Consider the following 18379-nt stretch of genomic DNA (forward strand, 5'->3'; position numbering starts at 1 on the left):
GGTTTTGGCACGTAAAACCCCATAAATAATTAATTAGGCATGGGAATTCTGTGCCAATTGCGCCATTTTTTATGCTCACACAAATTGCTGTGCCAAATTGCGCCGAAAGCGTTAAGTGACCAAAATGGCACGCCGCTGTGCCAGAGGAGCTTTGGCTCTGGCAGGCATGCGGTGCATTGTATAGTTATTCTTCGAGGTCGTGAAAAAGTAATTTTCGTATTCTGGCCACCAGTTGGCGCTAACACCGGCGCACAAGTAGTCGCTAGAAAACACACAAGCCCTCTGAAGCCCCCTAAATGTACTGACATAAGTCCGGGGCTTACCTGCACATCCCTATTGGTGGAACGGAGTCACTTGGTTGTGCTGGTGTTTCTGCAAAATCAAGCACAAGCGAGTCCGCACACTGCCGGTGGCAATAACAAAGAGTGAAGAGAGAAAGAGAGGTAATTTCAGCACAAATATAGAACAAATATCCGATCGAAATATCTGGATACTATTGACCGAATAACCAACCGAATAACCAATCACTCCAGTTATCCAGTTTTCAAATTCGTATAACTGGTGAATCGAATAACCGAATAACCAGTTTTTCCATAGAACCCCGTTTGATGTTGTTTCACTAGTGGCTACTATACGTCGGTCAAGCTGGCCCCGGACAAAGCCGGTCTGCACCACATAGCACGGCCTGACAGGAGCATATAGCGCGAACATGCGCTCAAGCCTTGTCGGGCAAAAAGCAAATGCTGCGCATATGCACTACAGCTTCATGTAGACAAGGTCCGCTATGTAGCGTAGATACTGCGGCCACCGCAGGGTGCCGTTACAAGTCTGCTGGATCAGTGGGTTGCAGCAGCTCGCTCAGGACAACTGCGTTCCGCTTATGTTTGGCGCGTCCTAGGTGCTAAAATCAGATGTAGTGGCATCTACATGAACATTCAGTCATTGAAGAAGGAGCGGAAGCACCACGAAGGGAATGTTTGATTACCGATAACTCCACTTTTGTTGAACGCATTGGAAGTACTTCTTACGGCAAAGTATTTCTGAAATAGCCTATTCTAACTTCAAATGCATTTCTCCATTTCGATAAAAAGTGGTTTAGAGGCTTTTTAAGAAAACTGGCCATTGTCATTTATTATGCTACTTTGCACTAATGAAAGAGGGGGATAGCATTTAGAATGGGAATGGGTTTTAGTGAATGTTCCAGTGCAGTGGATGTTTCGAGATTTGACCATAGCAAAGACCCCCGAGCGCTAAGATAAACTGCATCAAAGGGATATCTTTAGTTTGAAAAAGCTTGCATGCTTGTTAACAATGTTGTTTAAATGTTGTGTATCTTGCCTTGGTGAATTTATTTGTAAACACAAAAGCAAATTTTATGGTTGTACTTTCCACTGCTTTCCTATCATTTGGAAGCATGGTCATGCTAGAAGAACATCAAAAGCAGATTTTGAGTTTTTATGTGATGACATTCATGGTCGCATGTCTTTTCTGGACAGCAGTGGCATGTTGTTGCCACCATCCGGTGCCATAACCGAGCAAGGCCAGGTGGCTGGTCAACCGGACACACTGCTAGGCTCGGCAGTTGCTTTGACAGCTGAAAGTACAGTTCATCAAGCAGCCACTGATGTTACTTCCCCTCTTGAGCAAGAACGGCTCAGCACAGGAATTTCTGGCCCACCGCGTTCTACTACAGGAATGGTTCCGGATGATGTTCTTCGTGTGGCGTGAGTTCTTTTTTTTGGGATGTTCCTAGCACTCTTATCCAGAGTCAGTGCACTGCAGTCTAGTAAATTGGATGTGCACAAAGTACTTGGCTGACCGTTAGTTGTATTTGTCTGAGACCTGCAATTTGAAAATTTGCCCAATGTATATTCAACAAATTTTTTAATGCTACGGCTATGCAAGTGGCTTTCACCTTGCAGAAAGATATTCGACGGCTAGTACAAGGACGTGCTTCAATTTTGTTAGTATGGCCAGAATCGCACGAGAAGCTCTTGATATACAGTTGTCAGCTGGTTATTTGGACATTCTTGATTATTCGAAGAGGCCCGCGGCATCGCCACTAGCCCCATAGAACTAATGTATAAGGCCGATCAAAATTTTGGACACCTTACAGCTCATCGTTTGATAATTCGGACTCCGACTGCACGACCATGTGTCAGTTTGGTCATCGAGTCGAGCCGAAATGGCGATAGTTTCATTTTGATACATCGTCAGCATGGTCGTTGACCATGCTGCCGGTGTCTCCACGAAACCGAACTAGCGAAGCCTAGTCAAGCTAGTGATAGTTGCCGATGAAGATTTGGCGCATGCATTGACTGTATTCTTTCATCTATCTGTAGCGACAACTTCACATTGGGCGAGATATAATCCTTCGATTTTGTAGTGATGCCTTCTGCTTGATTCTATGGCACTTGATCATCCCCTGTTCATGGCCACCTGATCCCGTTGATAATGCGTGCGGAACATCGTTATGACCACAGATAAAGTGTGAAAAGGAATAGCATAAAAAGGATTGCCAGAAAATCGTGGCTGTGCAATGTCTAGGCCAAGGGCAAGCGTAGGTGGGTGCGGCAATGCGTTGACAAACTTGGGCCTTATTTTAGAATAATCGCTTCCGAAGATACTTTCAATTTCGCGATATCTTGCATGATTGGCACTGAACGCGTTGAAGGGCACTGGTTCAAATGGGCACAAGCGTACCCCGGCCTGGCATTCGGCTTCCTTAAGGGGTGATACACTTCGGATAGGAGCTTGTGTGCTAAATTCGTGTCGAAACCCCCATGAGCACAAAAAAAGAAAAGTGATGTTTGGGCCGCTCCCATGGCGGCCATTTCCCATGTGGCACACCAAATGCACCTATTGAGGTGGGAACGCCTTCGGGTTTAAAACACACCTCTTTCCAAGTGTTGAGGGCCCATAATGGCCCTGAGCACCAGGCCAGGAGCGCACTTGTACCTATTTTACCGGTAGGTACCTGGCAGCAGCACTTGCCCCGTCCACAGCCGTGGCGAATGCTCTTCAACAAAGCCGTCTGTGGTTGGACAACCAGGCACCCAGAGACTACTCGTAAATCTCCATGTGAACCCCCACGAGAGCCAAGCACCAGGCCAGGGGTCATCTCTGCCCATTAGAAAAAAAAATTTGGCTGTGGCTTAACTCAGTTATGCCTGGGTGTGCATAGCGAGAGGTACGGTTAACGTTATTGTTTAGCTTGGTGTTTCATTCCGTATTCATCCGCAGCCCTGGCATGAGATGCTGAACTTGATGACGAACCATCCTCATCTGGCTGCTTCGCCTGGCCGAAGCCTAGCAGCTTCGTACTTACGACGCTTCTTGAGGCGTGCGGATTGTTCTTCCTGTCTCCTCGGCTCGCTGCCTCCTCGTGGATTCGTTCCGACGACGAAGCCTGGCTTCTTTCAGTCTCTCCGACTCGCTTTCCATATCTGCCAACGAATCCCACCGAACCGCCCCTTCTATATATACGATGCAACGCCGGCTCCTCAGGCGATGCAAACACCGACGGTTGCTAGGCAACGGCTCAGCTCGTGGTTTCACCGGCTCCTCCTCTGACGTCATGCCAGATGGTGCAGCGAGCGGTGCTGCCAGCTGCGGCGGTTGCTAGGCAACGGCTTAGCTCGTGGTGCGGCCATCGACCACAACGAAATGGCGAGAATACGGCCAGTGCAGCTCTCGCTACAAAAACTGGTGGGTTTTCGGTGACACCGGGATGGAGGGGCAGCAGTGGCCTAGCGGTAGAGCGTCCACCTCGTATGCGGGAGGTACCAAGCTCAAATCCCAGTGCCGCCGGAAACCCACCTCGAGTAAGGCTACCTTTAGCAGAGCTGCTTGAAGAATTATCAGACATTGAATAGGATATTATTGGCCTTAGGTTGGACCAACTGGTGACGCTTGTACAGTGTTGACTAAAGGCCACATCCTCTGATGCAGAGGTCATCCTGATAAGAGTGTGGAGTAGGATTTCTCATTCATAAGGACATAGTGGGCAACAATGATGAGAGGGTACCGTTGGGGTATTGGGTGGCACGATAGTTGTTCCATTTGTGGCAAACTCGATAGACGTGTCCAGCTTCCTCACAATGGTAGCACACTGGTCGACGCTGTGCCACAAATTGGTTTGCCAACACTGATAGTTCGGCGGCAACTCTTCATGGAGCCAAGGAGTGGCGTGCGTATCTTGAAGATATGGCATTGTTTGTGCAGGCATGATCGGCAGGGTCGGTAGAGGCGATGGGGGTGACGATATCGACTCTTTTGTAGCTTAGGTGATGTTTTAGTTGTGGGCGTCAACAGCGAGAACAGCCTCCACATAAGTAAGGCGCCATGGCGCGTTACCACAGCCTGGTGATGAAAAAGCTTGCCGGACTTCTTCCCGGACCACATCAACTACAAAAGATAATGCTGGCATTGGTTCCGTAGATGCAATAATAAATCCAAGCTGCCGAAGCTCTTCTCTCACAACCTCTTGGATAACTTCACACACAGGCTTTTCATTACTTGCAGCCAGTACAGAAGTGTTCAGCGCCGAGTTACTCATGTCATGCTGGCGGTATCGTTGCTGTAGGGCCCATTCAATGGCTGTAGCCTCTTTTGTGAACTCTCCGCCACTGTTGTCGGTGGGTTTCTCACAAGGCCGACACACAGTTGCTCTTTCACTCCTCGCAAGAGATACCACAGCTTTCTTTCCTCTGGCATGTTGGGGTCTGCCCTAAGGAAAAGACGGGCCATGTCTTCAACACTCTCATTGGGTTTTTGAATGCAGATTTCAAGGGGACGCTGCGCATTTTCCCTTCTGTCGATGCTTGTAAATGTATCCAGCAGTTGTGTGCAGAAGTCGTCCCAGGTGGCAAAGCTTCTCTCCTGGTTGACGTACCACGTACGAGCATTGTCCTTCAGATAGAAATAGACACTCAACAGTTTGTCCTCCGAGCTGGTCTTATGGTTGTACTTTGCGATGCGCTCGATCTGGTCTACCCAATCTTGGACGAAGGTATCGCCATGAAAACTCTCCCCAACCATAGGATTCTGCAGTGTTACTTGCGATGAAGCCGTGGTGGCCATGGTAGTTGCAGGAGGCAAACGATTTCTCGAGGTTTCTAGCAGGGTACTGGATTCGGGCGCTAAGCCTAGCAGGCGGTGACTGAACCGGTGGATCGGTGTTTCGATGCATGATAGCGATTTCGGGCTCGATCGTCGACTCGCGAAAGGGTGGCAAGCATGAGAGAGAGAGAGAAATAATTTTATTTTGCCCAAAATGTGGTTAGAGAAGGGGGTAATGACTAGAAGCCTCCTCCGTTCCCCCTTTAGACGGCGGCTGGCAGCCTCTGGGCCACGGCGGCATCTTCGGCCATTAGGAATACTCTTGCTTGAACATCCGGGTCTGAGCTGAGCAGCACGGTCTCCCATTGCTCCTCATCTCTTGTTATTAAACTTGGTTGTTGTGTTTTTGACAGTTATTGTTAATATATTGTTTCCTTGGGCATGCCGAAATTATGTGTGGTAGATCTGCTCGGTTGTTACAATGCTTACATATGTCTGTGCATACGTCTGGGTGATAGTGACTGAAGGCAATGGGGTTGGGGAATGTGTTGATTTGTATTAGCCGCCAAGCCACCGATTGCCACTTGTTTAACGAGCAATGTGCTGCCGGGTCCCTGGCTAGCCTGTAATGATCTATGATTTCCCAAAAGAAACCAGCCTATCTCTGCCCGACCGGCAGATTGCGAATGTGTCCGTGTTGGTGTTGGTGACGTCGTCTCGGTCTGCGAAACCTCGAGCCGTGTCATGCGCATTCAGGTTGCCTGGCAGGCCAGAGTGGGCTGGTGCCCAGATGATTTGTATTTTCCTGACTCGGTCTCCGTGGAAACCAGCCTGGAGGATGTTTTGCGCCTTTGGCGAGATGCGTGATTTAGCGTAATTTAATATGGTGGTCTTGGAATCACATTATTATAATTTTATATTTGGGAGAAGATGTAATTGCTAGTGCAATGGCGACCTCTTCTCCTACCTCTGGTGTTGTTGTTAGGACTGTGCCTGATGAAATTGCTTGTCCTTGATTATTGACTACTGCCACTGCCATGGCATGTTGATGTTCGTAGTCGGCTGCGTCTACATAGAGCATGTCTTAGAATTTTCAAACCTTCTTCCTAATGCTTTGGCTCTTTCTTCATTCTTTGTTGTGTGAAAGATGCATGTAAAGTTTGGGTAACAGAGGGATATATAGGTGTCTCCTGATATCCGCTGGTATATCTGTTTTTATGTCAGTGCTAGGTTCATAGTTGATGCTCAGTGATTCTAGAATATGTCTTCCAGTTTGACTTTTAGAGCCTCTCCATCTGGGCAGTTCGGCTGAAGTATACCCTGCACCTCCACCAGTGTAATGACGTGGGATCGACGAGGATGCGGAGCAGCACCAACAAATACACCTTATCAATCGTCGAAAAAACCATCTTCTTCGTCTCCACGCTTAATCTAAAAACCCACACTACTTCAACTTCATCCCTACTGGCACATACCCGTGGCAATATAGTTGTTCCAATATTAAAGTTAGTAGAAGCATGTTCTTTATAAAGATGTTGAATTTGCAATAAGAAAGGTGCAAACTCGATATACTGTAGTCATGGGCCCATTTCGTATGCTGCTGAAGTGCTGATTGGCTGGGGGCGCCTGTCTCCCTCCGACACTTACCCCAGCCCAGCCAATCGTAGCTTCAGTAGCAGGCGAAAGGAGTGGTCCTGGCCCGTATGTCGGCCTGCCTTGGTTCATTGCAAATCACCGTTTAGCTGGAGCTCTTCGGCCGGCGTTCTGACAACACGCGAGGGCATGTTTGCGCGTTGTAAGGAACCCGGTGCTTCGGTGCAGAAACCCCGCACCAGCAGGTACTATTCTAGCCACCCTTACTATGAATACTACGTTTGGGAAAACGATGGCGCAAGCCGGCAGGGTCTGCATGGTCTGCATAGGCTGTGTTACATTTTGTTCCAGCAAGCAAAGCTTTGTAACCTGAATGCAACCACCTTTAGACAGAATGCAGCTTCGTTTTGCACCAGTCTCTGCAACCTAAACATCTTTCTCAACCTGGCGTTCAAATTCCGATGCAAAGGAAAATCATGCAGTGGACTTCGGTGATGTTTTTCAGAAACTGCACTAAAATGAAGAATTCAGTATCTTTTTATATGTAATTATTTAGGACGGTGAAAAAATCGTGTGGACTGCTCAAATTGACACTGCAATAAAAGAAGCCAGGCATCTCAATGCGCTGGCTTGCATGCGGGAAATCCTTAAGAATGTTCAGCCTACTGAGGCATAACCGCTTGTGGCTTAATTTTTCCTATACATACCTATACCTAAGCATACCTATACCCAATACAGAAAATTAATGGTAATTTGCTAAGAAAGACTTTGGCTTTGAAATCCAGCCTTTATCATTTCAGGAGGGGGAAGCCAAAGAACTTGGATGGTGCTTCCAGTGGTGGGCTCTCCGAGAGCACCAACAAGAAAGAAGGCAACAGTGTGTGTGCAGGGGCAGTTGTTGCAGAGACTGCAGTATCCAGCAACCCTAACAGGCACAGGTGGGGATATTGCATTTTTCTATAATACTGGCTTAAAAGTGTACCGGTAGATATTTTTAATTGTAATTTATTTAGTTAGAAGAAGGTCCAAGCTTCCTAAGCTTAGCAGAAATGCTGGCAAGTACCACAGTGTCCTAAATTATTTACTATTAACATTCAGTTCTACAAACCGGTTTGAAATTTTGGTACCTTGGAGGTGGATGCATCTCCTAAGCTTCATACTTTCGAAGTGCCATCCATTTATGTGTGAGAAGCACATGGCAGGGTGTTAACTTCGAAAGTATGTGTCAATACTCCTTTAACAGCAGAAGCAATTTATGAGGGCCATAGTGAAAGTAATGATCAACTTGATCAACAATTTTTCGTATGCGAGTCTGGAAGTGGCACAGTAAAAGGGTGGGCATTTGGTGGTACATAGTGCCATGTTGCCATGTACATCATGGCACCATTGCAATCATGGATGGCCATTTGTGGGGGTGGGACACCTGAGCCAATTGTCCCATTTTCATACTCATGTAAGTTATTTTGTGAACAAGTGCAAAAATCAAGCCACGTGATAGTTTGAACAGCGCGTGAAAGTTTTTCAATTCAATATTTCTTCTAAGCATGTAGTGAACAGCATTCACTGCTTCTTTGCCTGACCCCTAGCTCACAAGAAATGTAAGCTACAGGTCTAACCAAACTGCCTCCATGCGGTAGGCGCAAAAAATATTGGGCAGAAAGCCACACACTGTTGGGCTAGCAGTATGGGACTTCCACCATATACTGCAGAGATACTGCCAATAGAAGATATAATAGTGGTAACATATCTACAGCTTCTCAGTTGGCACAAGAAATTAGTGATTTAACCGGAAGAAAGTTAAATTTGGTGCTGAACAGCTGACGATGGTCGAAGTTGTGAAGTGCATTATAAGAACTTCCAGCGAAAAAAAACTAGGAAAGCAAGCAAGGTAGGCAAAGACGGTGTGAACAGCATCTTTCTGTACCAGCATCTTTCTATTTTTTTTTTGGGGGGGGGGGGGGGGCATTTGTTTAAAAAACAACACATGCAACGACAGTTAAAACTGGCTGTGCACATATTCAAAAATACATTGAAGAGATGGAGATATGTTCACATTTGCTGCATTTCTTTTATTGTTGTAGGCCCCTGTCCAGGGAAATGGCTACTCAACCTGAACAGCAGCAGCTGGCTCAGGCAAGAACCATGCCACACAGTGCATATGAGAATTCAGTGCTTGGATCTAGAATGGAAGTGGACCCTAAGGCACCCAATAAACAGCTGCCTGGTCACAGAAGTGTGCCTGGAAGCTTTTTTGCAAGTTGGCAGAGGCAAACTGTTGGTGGCACTCAGAGTCTAGCGCAGCAGAACTCCCAGACTCCAAAGGAGAAACTCTCCCAGACATGTAGCCAGAAGGACGTTCCACGGGACATTCCTCAACAAAACCGTAGGCCGGGACAACAAAGTCATTCAGCTGCTAACAGACCTAGCCAGGTGCGCCAAGTGCGTTTTGAGCTAAGGGAGCCTCCACCGCTCATGTATGTAGGGCCACGTCAACACACTGTGCACAATCAAGGGTTACCCGCACAACCAAGCAGCATGAATTCAAGACAGCGGGAGGAGCTTGGAAGGCAGATGACTGCTTACTCTCACAACAATGCTTGGCTAAATGCCTATAGCCTTCCAGAAAACTCGCAAGGCGGTGCAGGGTTTCCCTATAGCTGTGCCAGACCGTCACAGTTGTCTCCAGGCTACGTCCCACCAGTGGGGCAGTCAACGGGTCCTACTTCAGGACCTGTTTCACAATTGCGCTATGTACCCCAGACACCACCAGTACCAGGAACTAGTGATGCACAAGGGCAATTTCAAAAGCGTGAGCTATGTTTGCAGCAGCAGCAAGGGCTGCAGACAGCTGGAATTCGCACACTGAATTCCCTACTTGCACTGTCGTCAAGGACGTCGAGGATGGAAACAGAGCAAAGTTATGGGCCCCAATTCTCTCCCCTGATGCCGCCACCTGATAGAGCACAGGACACGAGTCAAGCCATGGATGCCGAACTGCTTAAAGCAGAAAAAGATGTACAGCTTCAGCTGAAGAAGCGTCAGTATCTCCAGCTGCTTATGCAGCGGCTCCATGGCAGACAAATTGCTGCCGGCCAGCAACAAGGACATTCCGAAGCTTCTGAACCAAGGCAGCTGTCAGAAAGAGAACGGTACCTGCAGCAGCAGATCCGACTTGCTTTGAGTATGTTATCCGCAAAAAGTACTAGCCAGAGTGGCCAGCAGTACCAGGCAGCCTATGGATCCATCCAGCAGCTGCAGCAGTACCTCCCTGCAGAGCAGTTGTGCGAGTCTTCGGCACAACCACGAACCTCCATGAGCAACAGCACTGCAAGCATTTCTGCACAAAGCACTTCATCAGAATCTTCGAGATTTGTGCGCCCGTGGACTTCCGTGTCGCAGTGGCCCTACCCTTACACTACGTGTCAAGAAGCGCTGCAGAGGTGGAAGGGACAGCAGCAGGAGGAGGCGAGTGAGCCGGTGACACGTGTGCCACCTGGGGCTGCAACACAAACTGTGGATGAGCACCGAGCATGTCTATTTGTGCAACCTCAGCAGACAGTGACCGTGCGTCAGCAGGCACCAGTGCACCAAGTTTCTTTGGAAGAGCGAAATCAGAACTTGGCTGCACGGTCTGATGCATCCAGTTGGAGAAACAGAGTGGGAATCATTGTGAAGTCTACTACACCTTGCCAATCCCTTGTGGATACTGAAGCCTCCAATGGCCATCTTGCAGAGAACCAGCGTGCAAGCTCCATTGGACTGCCAAGCCAGCAGTTGTTGAGGGAACCCTTTGTGAAGCAGCTCTTGCTGGGGCGACCTCTGAATGCAGCGCAAGGCATGCGGCCGCAGGGACCGCCTCCTCCAAGCCAGTAGAGCTGCCACATCATGTAGCCTTGTGTAGGGCATTGAGTGCAATATGGAGTGAAGACTGCATAGAACAATCTTTGCATTGGCAATTAGTCCAACTACCATTGCATAGCCTATTGACAATTGGACGACACAGCTTGCCTCAGTCTGTGATACTAGTATCCAGGGCTCTCTAAAAAAATGTAGACGGTCCGCATTTGTGCAGAAGTGTCGACAGGTTATCGTGCTTGTTCTGATGTTGCGGGTTCATTAAAGTAGCATGAAGTTTGCTATTTTTAGCTTATAAATCATCTGTGTGTGTGTGTGTGTGTTTGTTTATTTAAATCATCCCACCAAGATGAAAGCTGTTGCTGTGCCATGCTTCATAATGCTCATTTCTGTCATTCCATCTAAGCATTAAAGAAACACGCATACTTAGTATGGTTTTCATATTAGCTCACTGCTAAACAAAGCAAATGTTTGAAGTCAATTTTATGTACCTGACTGAGATGTCCTTGGTGGCATGTTTCATTGTATATTGTTTAATGCACATGTTTTGGTAAGTACAGTCTGTTTCACACTTGGGGAAAACTCGGAGCGTCTTTCAAGGCAGTCCGAGTTTTCCCCTAAGTGTGAAACAGACTGTACATGTAATTTGTGGTGTCATGGTTTTTATTGGCTCTGCTTCCTGCAGAAGCTTTCCTAGAGGGAGAAGGTAAAGTGTAACATGAGAACTTTAGAATTTTTGTGTCAAGTATTTATTCATTTAAAAGGGTGTTTCAATTTGAGTAAAAAAAAAAACTGGCATGAATGGACCATACACAAGCGTTGCTCTTTTAAAATAATTGTATATGGTGAAGATTCTCATGGAAAAAACAGGCTTGTGGAGGTCTCAAACTTTTCGGCTCTGATACACAACATTTATTCTGTTCATGTTTCATCATAGGAGTAATATTCCACACGTATTGCTTGTAGATGGCACTTGTCACTAGTGGATTTTAGTGTAATTGTGCTTGTGTTATGTGCAAAACTGTTCAGGCCACGCAAGTTGGCTGCAGGTCACAACCTTTTCTCCTGTAATTTACAGCCTACAATACATAAGTTCTTGAAAGGGCTCAATTCCTGACAACAGATCAAATTAATTCAGTTTTGTATATTGTAAATCAAGCTGTATGTGAAGTCGTAACGCGATTACTATTTGCACATTCTTGCATATTCATGGCTTTTCAAAAGTTCTTGCTGCATCTCATTCATTTCTGCATTAAAGGTTACCCTACCCTTTTAGATTACCAGAGTATGTTACATTGCATTAGAACATTTATGTTGGAAGGATATTATCAAGACATATCAGGTTTATAATAACTAACTCGTCTGTGCAAGTGTTTCATGTGCATTTTCCCCCTGAAGTGATACACAGCCTGTGCATTACCAAAAACTTGTGTTATTGCTGTTGCTGAATGTAGGATGTCTCTTAGTTTCATGTTAGCCATATTAGTGATACGCTCAAGCTGCTGCTGCTGATGTCATTCTTGTCCGATTGTTTGAGCCTATGTATTGCCCAGGTCTATGAATAATGGGCAAGCCCCCCAGCCTGCTTGCTTTCCCATATGAAAGATGCTGATAGTGGGTGCATACATGGTGTGCATTTGGCGATAGGTAAATATTCGCAAGCATACGAATCTTAGCTGTTCACGCTCCCATTTCTGATGGCAGATTCATAAGAGTGGAAGCATGCGAAAATGGCTACACGATTGCAGAGCTTTGGAGCACCATAAAAGTTCAGGGGGCCCTTGGAAGTAAGCTGGCAGCTCTGGTAACACACACACCCACCTCGGAACACTTGGTAAAAGCCATACCACTTGATGTTGGGCATTCTAGTATCATTTGTCTTCAAACCAGAAATTGAGAAATGGTTGTGCTTTTGTGCAATATTCATTTGTTTTGAAAACGGCATTTCAGTTCATGTAGCCCATACTTAATCTTGGCCTTGTGCTGTACACATTTGCGTTGTGTGAATAGTGTCCACACTGTTATTTCTTGAGATATTCCCCCCTTCCTATGTGTATTGCTAGCTTTTGTTTGTTACCAAGCTCAGGGGATCTGAAGCTGTAACTTGTTTGTTACCAAGTGAATGTATCTCTCTTCTTCAAATACATTGGTGATTTCAGTTTACAGTTTCTTTGTGCACACTGTCAGTTCCTTTCAACAAGCTTCTTGTTTTCGTATATATAGATGATTGTAACAGTGTGCTCTGTTTAATCTTTTATGATGAGATGTGGAACATTCATCCGTATAGCCCCTACAATGAGACAAACCACCGTGATGGTCCATTGTTAAATGCTTACCTGTTTGTTCATTAGGTGCTTGACGTTTGCGAGTCCGGTCTTATCACGAAGGTCAGTGAAGTAATGTGTATGCATATGTTAAACATTGCTTTAACTGGTTTGGTGATTCTACAAGTCATCCAAGCTGTTCAGTAGTTTCAACTCATGGAAATACATTTTTGGTTTTTCTACATGCTTTGTATTATGCCATCCACTTTTTTGCTGTCCGTTTTCTTTGAATAGGAAAAATTTTGGCCGTGTTACTTTGTATCCAAATAGATAACTGGGGTTCTTGTTGTAAGAACTGGCACTACTGAGAGCACATGAGAGACAGTAGCACTAGAAGGCACCACTTAGTTTACAGTTGCAGCCGAGCGGTCATCCGCGTGATGTAAACACAGCTGCAGCCCTAGCGTCATGCTAATTCATCTTTCCCATGTGGTGGAAAGAAATAACGACCTGCAGCAATGGCAATTGATGTCGCTGTGGCAATGACTGCTAAAATGCAGCCTACTAAGCTACACAAAATGCAGGCTCAGCTGTGGCCCATGTGCATGTATTTCAGAGGCAATGTGATTGCACAATACGGTGGTTGTGTGATCCAGCGGTTTTCTGTTTCTCTTTCAATGCAGAAGTCGCTCTCAGCATTGCGTGTGCAATAAAGAGAAAAAAATGCAGCAAGTTACCTTGGGTAGCATACAGTAACTCTAGAGCCAGCCAATAACATCGAGATGGTGACAGTAACCCTAGAGCCAGCCAATAACATCGAGATGGTGACACTTTGTGGACACAGGCCCACCCGCCCCCTTGAAATATCCTGGCTGTGAGTATGGAGTGTTCATCGTTCGCCATTTCGAAACTGCTCCCTGGAACCCGGTCATCTTCGTTTCGTTTGAAAGGGAATCTTTTCTGCTTGATTTCCGAACAAAAACGAGCCATCAGTGCTGCTTCAAAAGAGATACCAGGCAAATGCAAGAGAAAATCGCGCTTTCTCGTCTCTTGGACAGCACGGGATTGAAGCGCTGTTTCTAATAGGAGTGTAGAAACTTTCGATGCAGACAACGCACTAGCAGCTCAAAAACCTTCGTAGCTGATGGCCATTCCCGCGTGACTATTGTTCAGCGATGGTGATCGGAACACTAATACCAAACCCTGCTTGGAAATTGCACACGCTGCGCAAATTCGGCAAAAAGTGGAACAAACGTGCAGCGCAGCACGAGGAGTTATCGCAGTCATCAAGTTGCAACGCGGCTTCCTCCTTGTAAAAGTTGTCGAGGCATCAAACACATGAATAATAACTGCATTGACATTGCCAATGCCATTGTATATTAGATGCTGAAAACGAATTATTTAACGCTACGCACTGTCAAGACAAGTAAATTATGTGTTTGTTTTATAAAAGAATAGCTTCGTATGTCCCAAAAATTGTGGCAGAAATAGCTGATATCAATGCTTACGCGTTTTTTTTGGTCTATCTAATAACTAAAGAAAATATCACGCGAACTTAGAACTATATCAGTTCGAAACCAGCAAAGCAGTGCATGCAGCTGATATGAAAAACGTAAAGGCCATAAAATGAACAAGTTGAGGACAAATATTTTGATGAATCTGTCATTCAACCACCTTGTTTACATTTTTGTACATATGCAACGACCAGGGAAAAACCTCAATGACGTAGTCCTTCATTGCAATGGACTGCGCAGGAGCAGATGTTACCGGTCGTATATTGTTTTGCACCGAAGTTATAGTCGCAACAGTGAGTACATATAAAAAGCAGAAGTTCCGCAAAATATACATTAGAAATGTGAAGATAGAATGGAATATACAAATGCCAAGATAAACGGCAAGGAAGTGTCGCGTGAAACCAAGTTCACTGCTTGTGTGCACAAAACCTCGCAACAAGATATTTAAATATACGTATAAGTCTGCAATAAATCTACGTATCTAAGGAAACGTCACTGTATATAATGCGTCAAACAAGACAAATAAACATGTTGCGCAGTCGCAGATAGTAAACTTCACGCATACGAGTATAAAGACGGACGATTCAGGCAAGAACAAAACTATGATCTCAGAAATCGTGATATGCATTTGGGCCATGCTGCGATCGCGACAGCATCATGTGGCTAGAATAATAGAAAAAGAATGCAGAAATCAATACGAAAATGTGTATTTTAACTGCCTGCACAGCGGCAACAATTATTCTGCACCCCAAATTAAAGAAGGGTATTGCTTCGTTTCAAAAAGGAAGTAAGAACATGTAGCTAAAAAGGAAAGAAAAGGACAAACGAAAGCCACAGTCCACAGATGCGGCAAGTTGATTTACTTTCTTCTATCTTGTCACCGCTTTACTGCGGCAAGAAAACGATTGTTGGAAATACCTTTTCGAAGGCTTGGCCTGGAAATAACAGAACCTAATATTCTTTCGTTCGGGGCGTCCACTTTGGGATTCAGCCACAGGGATGCTTGCTTCGCCGTCCAAACGTTCCTAACAGACTCCAGACGAATACCCTGCTAAATTCTATCCTTTTTTTTTTTGTACTTTCAAATTAATGATTACTCATTCGATATGACTTTCTTGATTTACTTAACATATAACTCTACACTGTTCAATACTAATTTCATAGATATTCGGAAATGTATCCTCCATATTAATTTGGAATAATCCACCCATTTCTTGGCCAATCCCCCTCCATGGGTAGGAGCCACAGGCGTGATAGGCTACTACAACAACAACATCCGAGCGCGTTTTTGGGAAACGCCGCGTGTGCCGGGCTTTCATTGAGCAAGGTTTGTCAAAATTGGTTATTGATGTCCCCGTAATTTTTGTATCGCCAGGATAATTTTGATCATCATGTTAACTGTTACAATAAATGATGAAAACTTCTGTGGTTTTAAAAGCTAATGAACAATTATACGTTTTCATAATTACGAGCTTATATAGGAACGTGAAGGAACAGATACTTTTACAGGCATTGACTTTTGCTGCTTCGCTATCTAAACAATAAACTTCACTCATCGGGGAGGTTTAGCGAAGCGTTCAATAACTTCGAACACGTTGTTGGCGACGTCTCTGTGGGTTTATAGAAGCGCCAGCATAACCATGCGTTCCTCAGACATTGTAAAGCGCAAGTGGTTTTTTTAGTAATCTCATGTTTGAAAATCTCTCTGCCCTGGCAATGGCACTGGAAGGGTGACTAGAATCTGCTGCAGTTTGTACACATGTACATATAACCTGCAGTTTCCATGAGAGAGGGCATATATTCCTGTGCTAAAACCTAAAAACACTTCGATATCGTTTCCTCAGCACCACACTCGACAAAGTAGACAGCCGTCCTCTTACGGAAGCCAATTCTTGGTCCCTGGTCCCAGCCGACGTCGGAACGAACTGCTTTAAAAGCGCTAGTACGCTTTTTAAAAGAAACAGGACTTAGTGAAAAACTATAGAATGTGCGGACTGATACGTATCTTTTTTTTCATTTTAATCTTATCTTGTTTTCCAATCTTTTCTGCCCTTACCACATCCCCCTGTGCAGAGTAGCCAACGGAACACTTAACCTGGTTAACCTCTCTGCCTTTCACCTCTTATTTTCCTTCCTTCCTTCCTTCGATATCGTTGACATCTTTGTTTACGTACCTTGCACAAACAGTAAGCTGTTCGATTCCAGCAATATCCGTCGTTTCGTCAGCAAGTACAGAGAAGTAGCCTGCAGCGTTCCCTTTTGCATCTAGGCTTTCTTTGATAATTTCACCACAAATTTCTATAATTTGGTTTTGTACATCTGGTTTAAATACGAGGCATTACTGGGGCAACTTTCCAAATGGTTCTTGAGATATGTATCTCCACAATCAACTGGCATGCGAAGAAGCGCTCTGGAAATACCAATATTTTCAGCGGGGGCTTTGCTTAAATCCGTAGGACCAGTGTCCCTATCGCCACGGAGAGCCAGACGTTGCCGCCCGCAAAAAAGAACTGTCTCAAATTAAATAGGCCGTTGACTTTCTTCTGTTTTCTCTCATTTTACTATGCCTGCCCTGGTCGAGCTCATTGATCACATTGGGCGCGCTTCCTGAAAGTTTTTTGGAGAAAATTATCAGATGCCAGCTGACAGACACGGGGACATTTAATATTTTCGTGTGTGAGGAAGATTGCGAGCGCGTGCTTCCATTTCTGGAATGGCTGGACACGCGCATTCGGGTGCGTGCATGTTGGCCCAAGTTTATAAAAACATTAAACCCAGAAAGTTCTAGAATAAAAAATCAGAAGGACGCATTTGGAAATGTCAGTGCACTTTTCGCGTCAAAAGTGTATGAGAACTTTATACCCATCAAGTTTCGGAATTGAAATCCATGCGCTCCGTAGATTCCGGTGCCGCTGCGAGATGCCGCAACGCGCCCGCTCGCTATCAAAAAGCCCTTGAAGGTTTGTGCTCGGCTGGGGCTCCTTACGTTATGTGACTCCAGGTGCATGGGCGTTGCCACGAAATTCAGCCCGAGTTCGCAATTTTCGCGCCGAAATGTCTTTTCGAGCGTCAAAAAGACATTGTAGACAAAATCCAGAATGATTCCCGGCGCCGGTGGTTGTTTTGGTCGGCGGTGCATGACAGCACGAATAAATTTCGGGGGGTGGGGGGGGGGGGGGGAAGGTGCTGAAGCCCCATCAGCCCCCCCCCCCCCCCCCTGGCTACGCGCCTGCACACGACCTTAAGTGAGCTTGTCGTTTACTGGCAACGCCACGCCGCCAATGTCTTATTCTTTATACAGCGCATAATAGTCGCTTCAAAGTTTTTAATCGAAGCCGGTTGGGCCAACTAACGACAGATTTCTCAGAAGAATTCTATGCACGTCGTCTGCTGACACACGGAGCCGCCAGCTGACCGAGATTGTTTACTTTTTGTACGTGCCTCGATTTCGGTTAGAAAACACTCTCAGGTGTTCAAGTTTGGATACTGTAACTGCTACGACAAAATAGCATGTAAATAAAATCGAAAGGAAGCTGGGCCTTCGACCGCAACGTGACCAGAGAAGAAAAAATACTGCCTCCGCCCGCGGCGGCTGCTCGGCTAGGTGGCCTTTGATGATGATGATGATGATTTATTGGCATCCCCTTTGAAACGGGGCGGCGACAAATAGTCACCTAGCCTGCTTGATTTAATCAGGTATACTATACATGTTCTTTATCTAGCATTTCTGTATACCTCTCATTATTTTTCTTTTTCAAAAATTTACCTTGTACCGCTGCCTATGATTTTAAGAGATCAGGTCGTATCCATCTTTTCCCTTCTTTTTTTCCACCAGTATTCTAATCGTCTCTTGCTGATCTCTACGGCTGATTGGTTTGTTTCCTTCCACTTTAAACCCAAGCGCTTCTGGGAGTTGCACGTTACCTACGGTTCTCGCTGGGTGGATCCCGTCGCATTCCATTAGGATGTGCTGAGTGGTCTCTGGATCTTTACTGCAGCATACACATGTCTCATCTAGTTCCGAATATTTGTTCCGATATGTTTTCGTCCTTAGGCAACCGGCTCGAGCCTCAAATAGCAAGGCACTGCCCT

General features: G+C 45.6%; 1 protein-coding gene across 3 annotated transcripts in view; it reads left to right on the forward strand.

Moving 5' to 3' along the window:
* LOC119445761 (uncharacterized) overlaps positions 1 to 12674 on the forward strand; it is a 190586-nt gene extending 177912 nt beyond the window's left edge. For 2 of the 3 annotated variants that reach the window (XM_037710041.2, XM_049663607.1), the window contains exons 5-7: positions 1497 to 1724; positions 7455 to 7592; positions 8736 to 12674. In XM_037710041.2, the coding sequence (XP_037565969.1) occupies positions 1497 to 1724; positions 7455 to 7592; positions 8736 to 10527 (2158 nt within the window). In that variant the 3' untranslated portion in view covers positions 10528 to 12674. The remainder of the gene's footprint in view (positions 1 to 1496; positions 1725 to 7454; positions 7593 to 8735) is intronic. The other variant, XM_049663608.1, reaches the window with a different exon arrangement.
* The last annotated feature ends 5705 nt before the right edge of the window (positions 12675 to 18379 follow it).

This window comes from Dermacentor silvarum, chromosome 3 (assembly GCF_013339745.2).
Source record: "Dermacentor silvarum isolate Dsil-2018 chromosome 3, BIME_Dsil_1.4, whole genome shotgun sequence".
NCBI lineage: Eukaryota > Metazoa > Arthropoda > Arachnida > Ixodida > Ixodidae > Dermacentor > Dermacentor silvarum.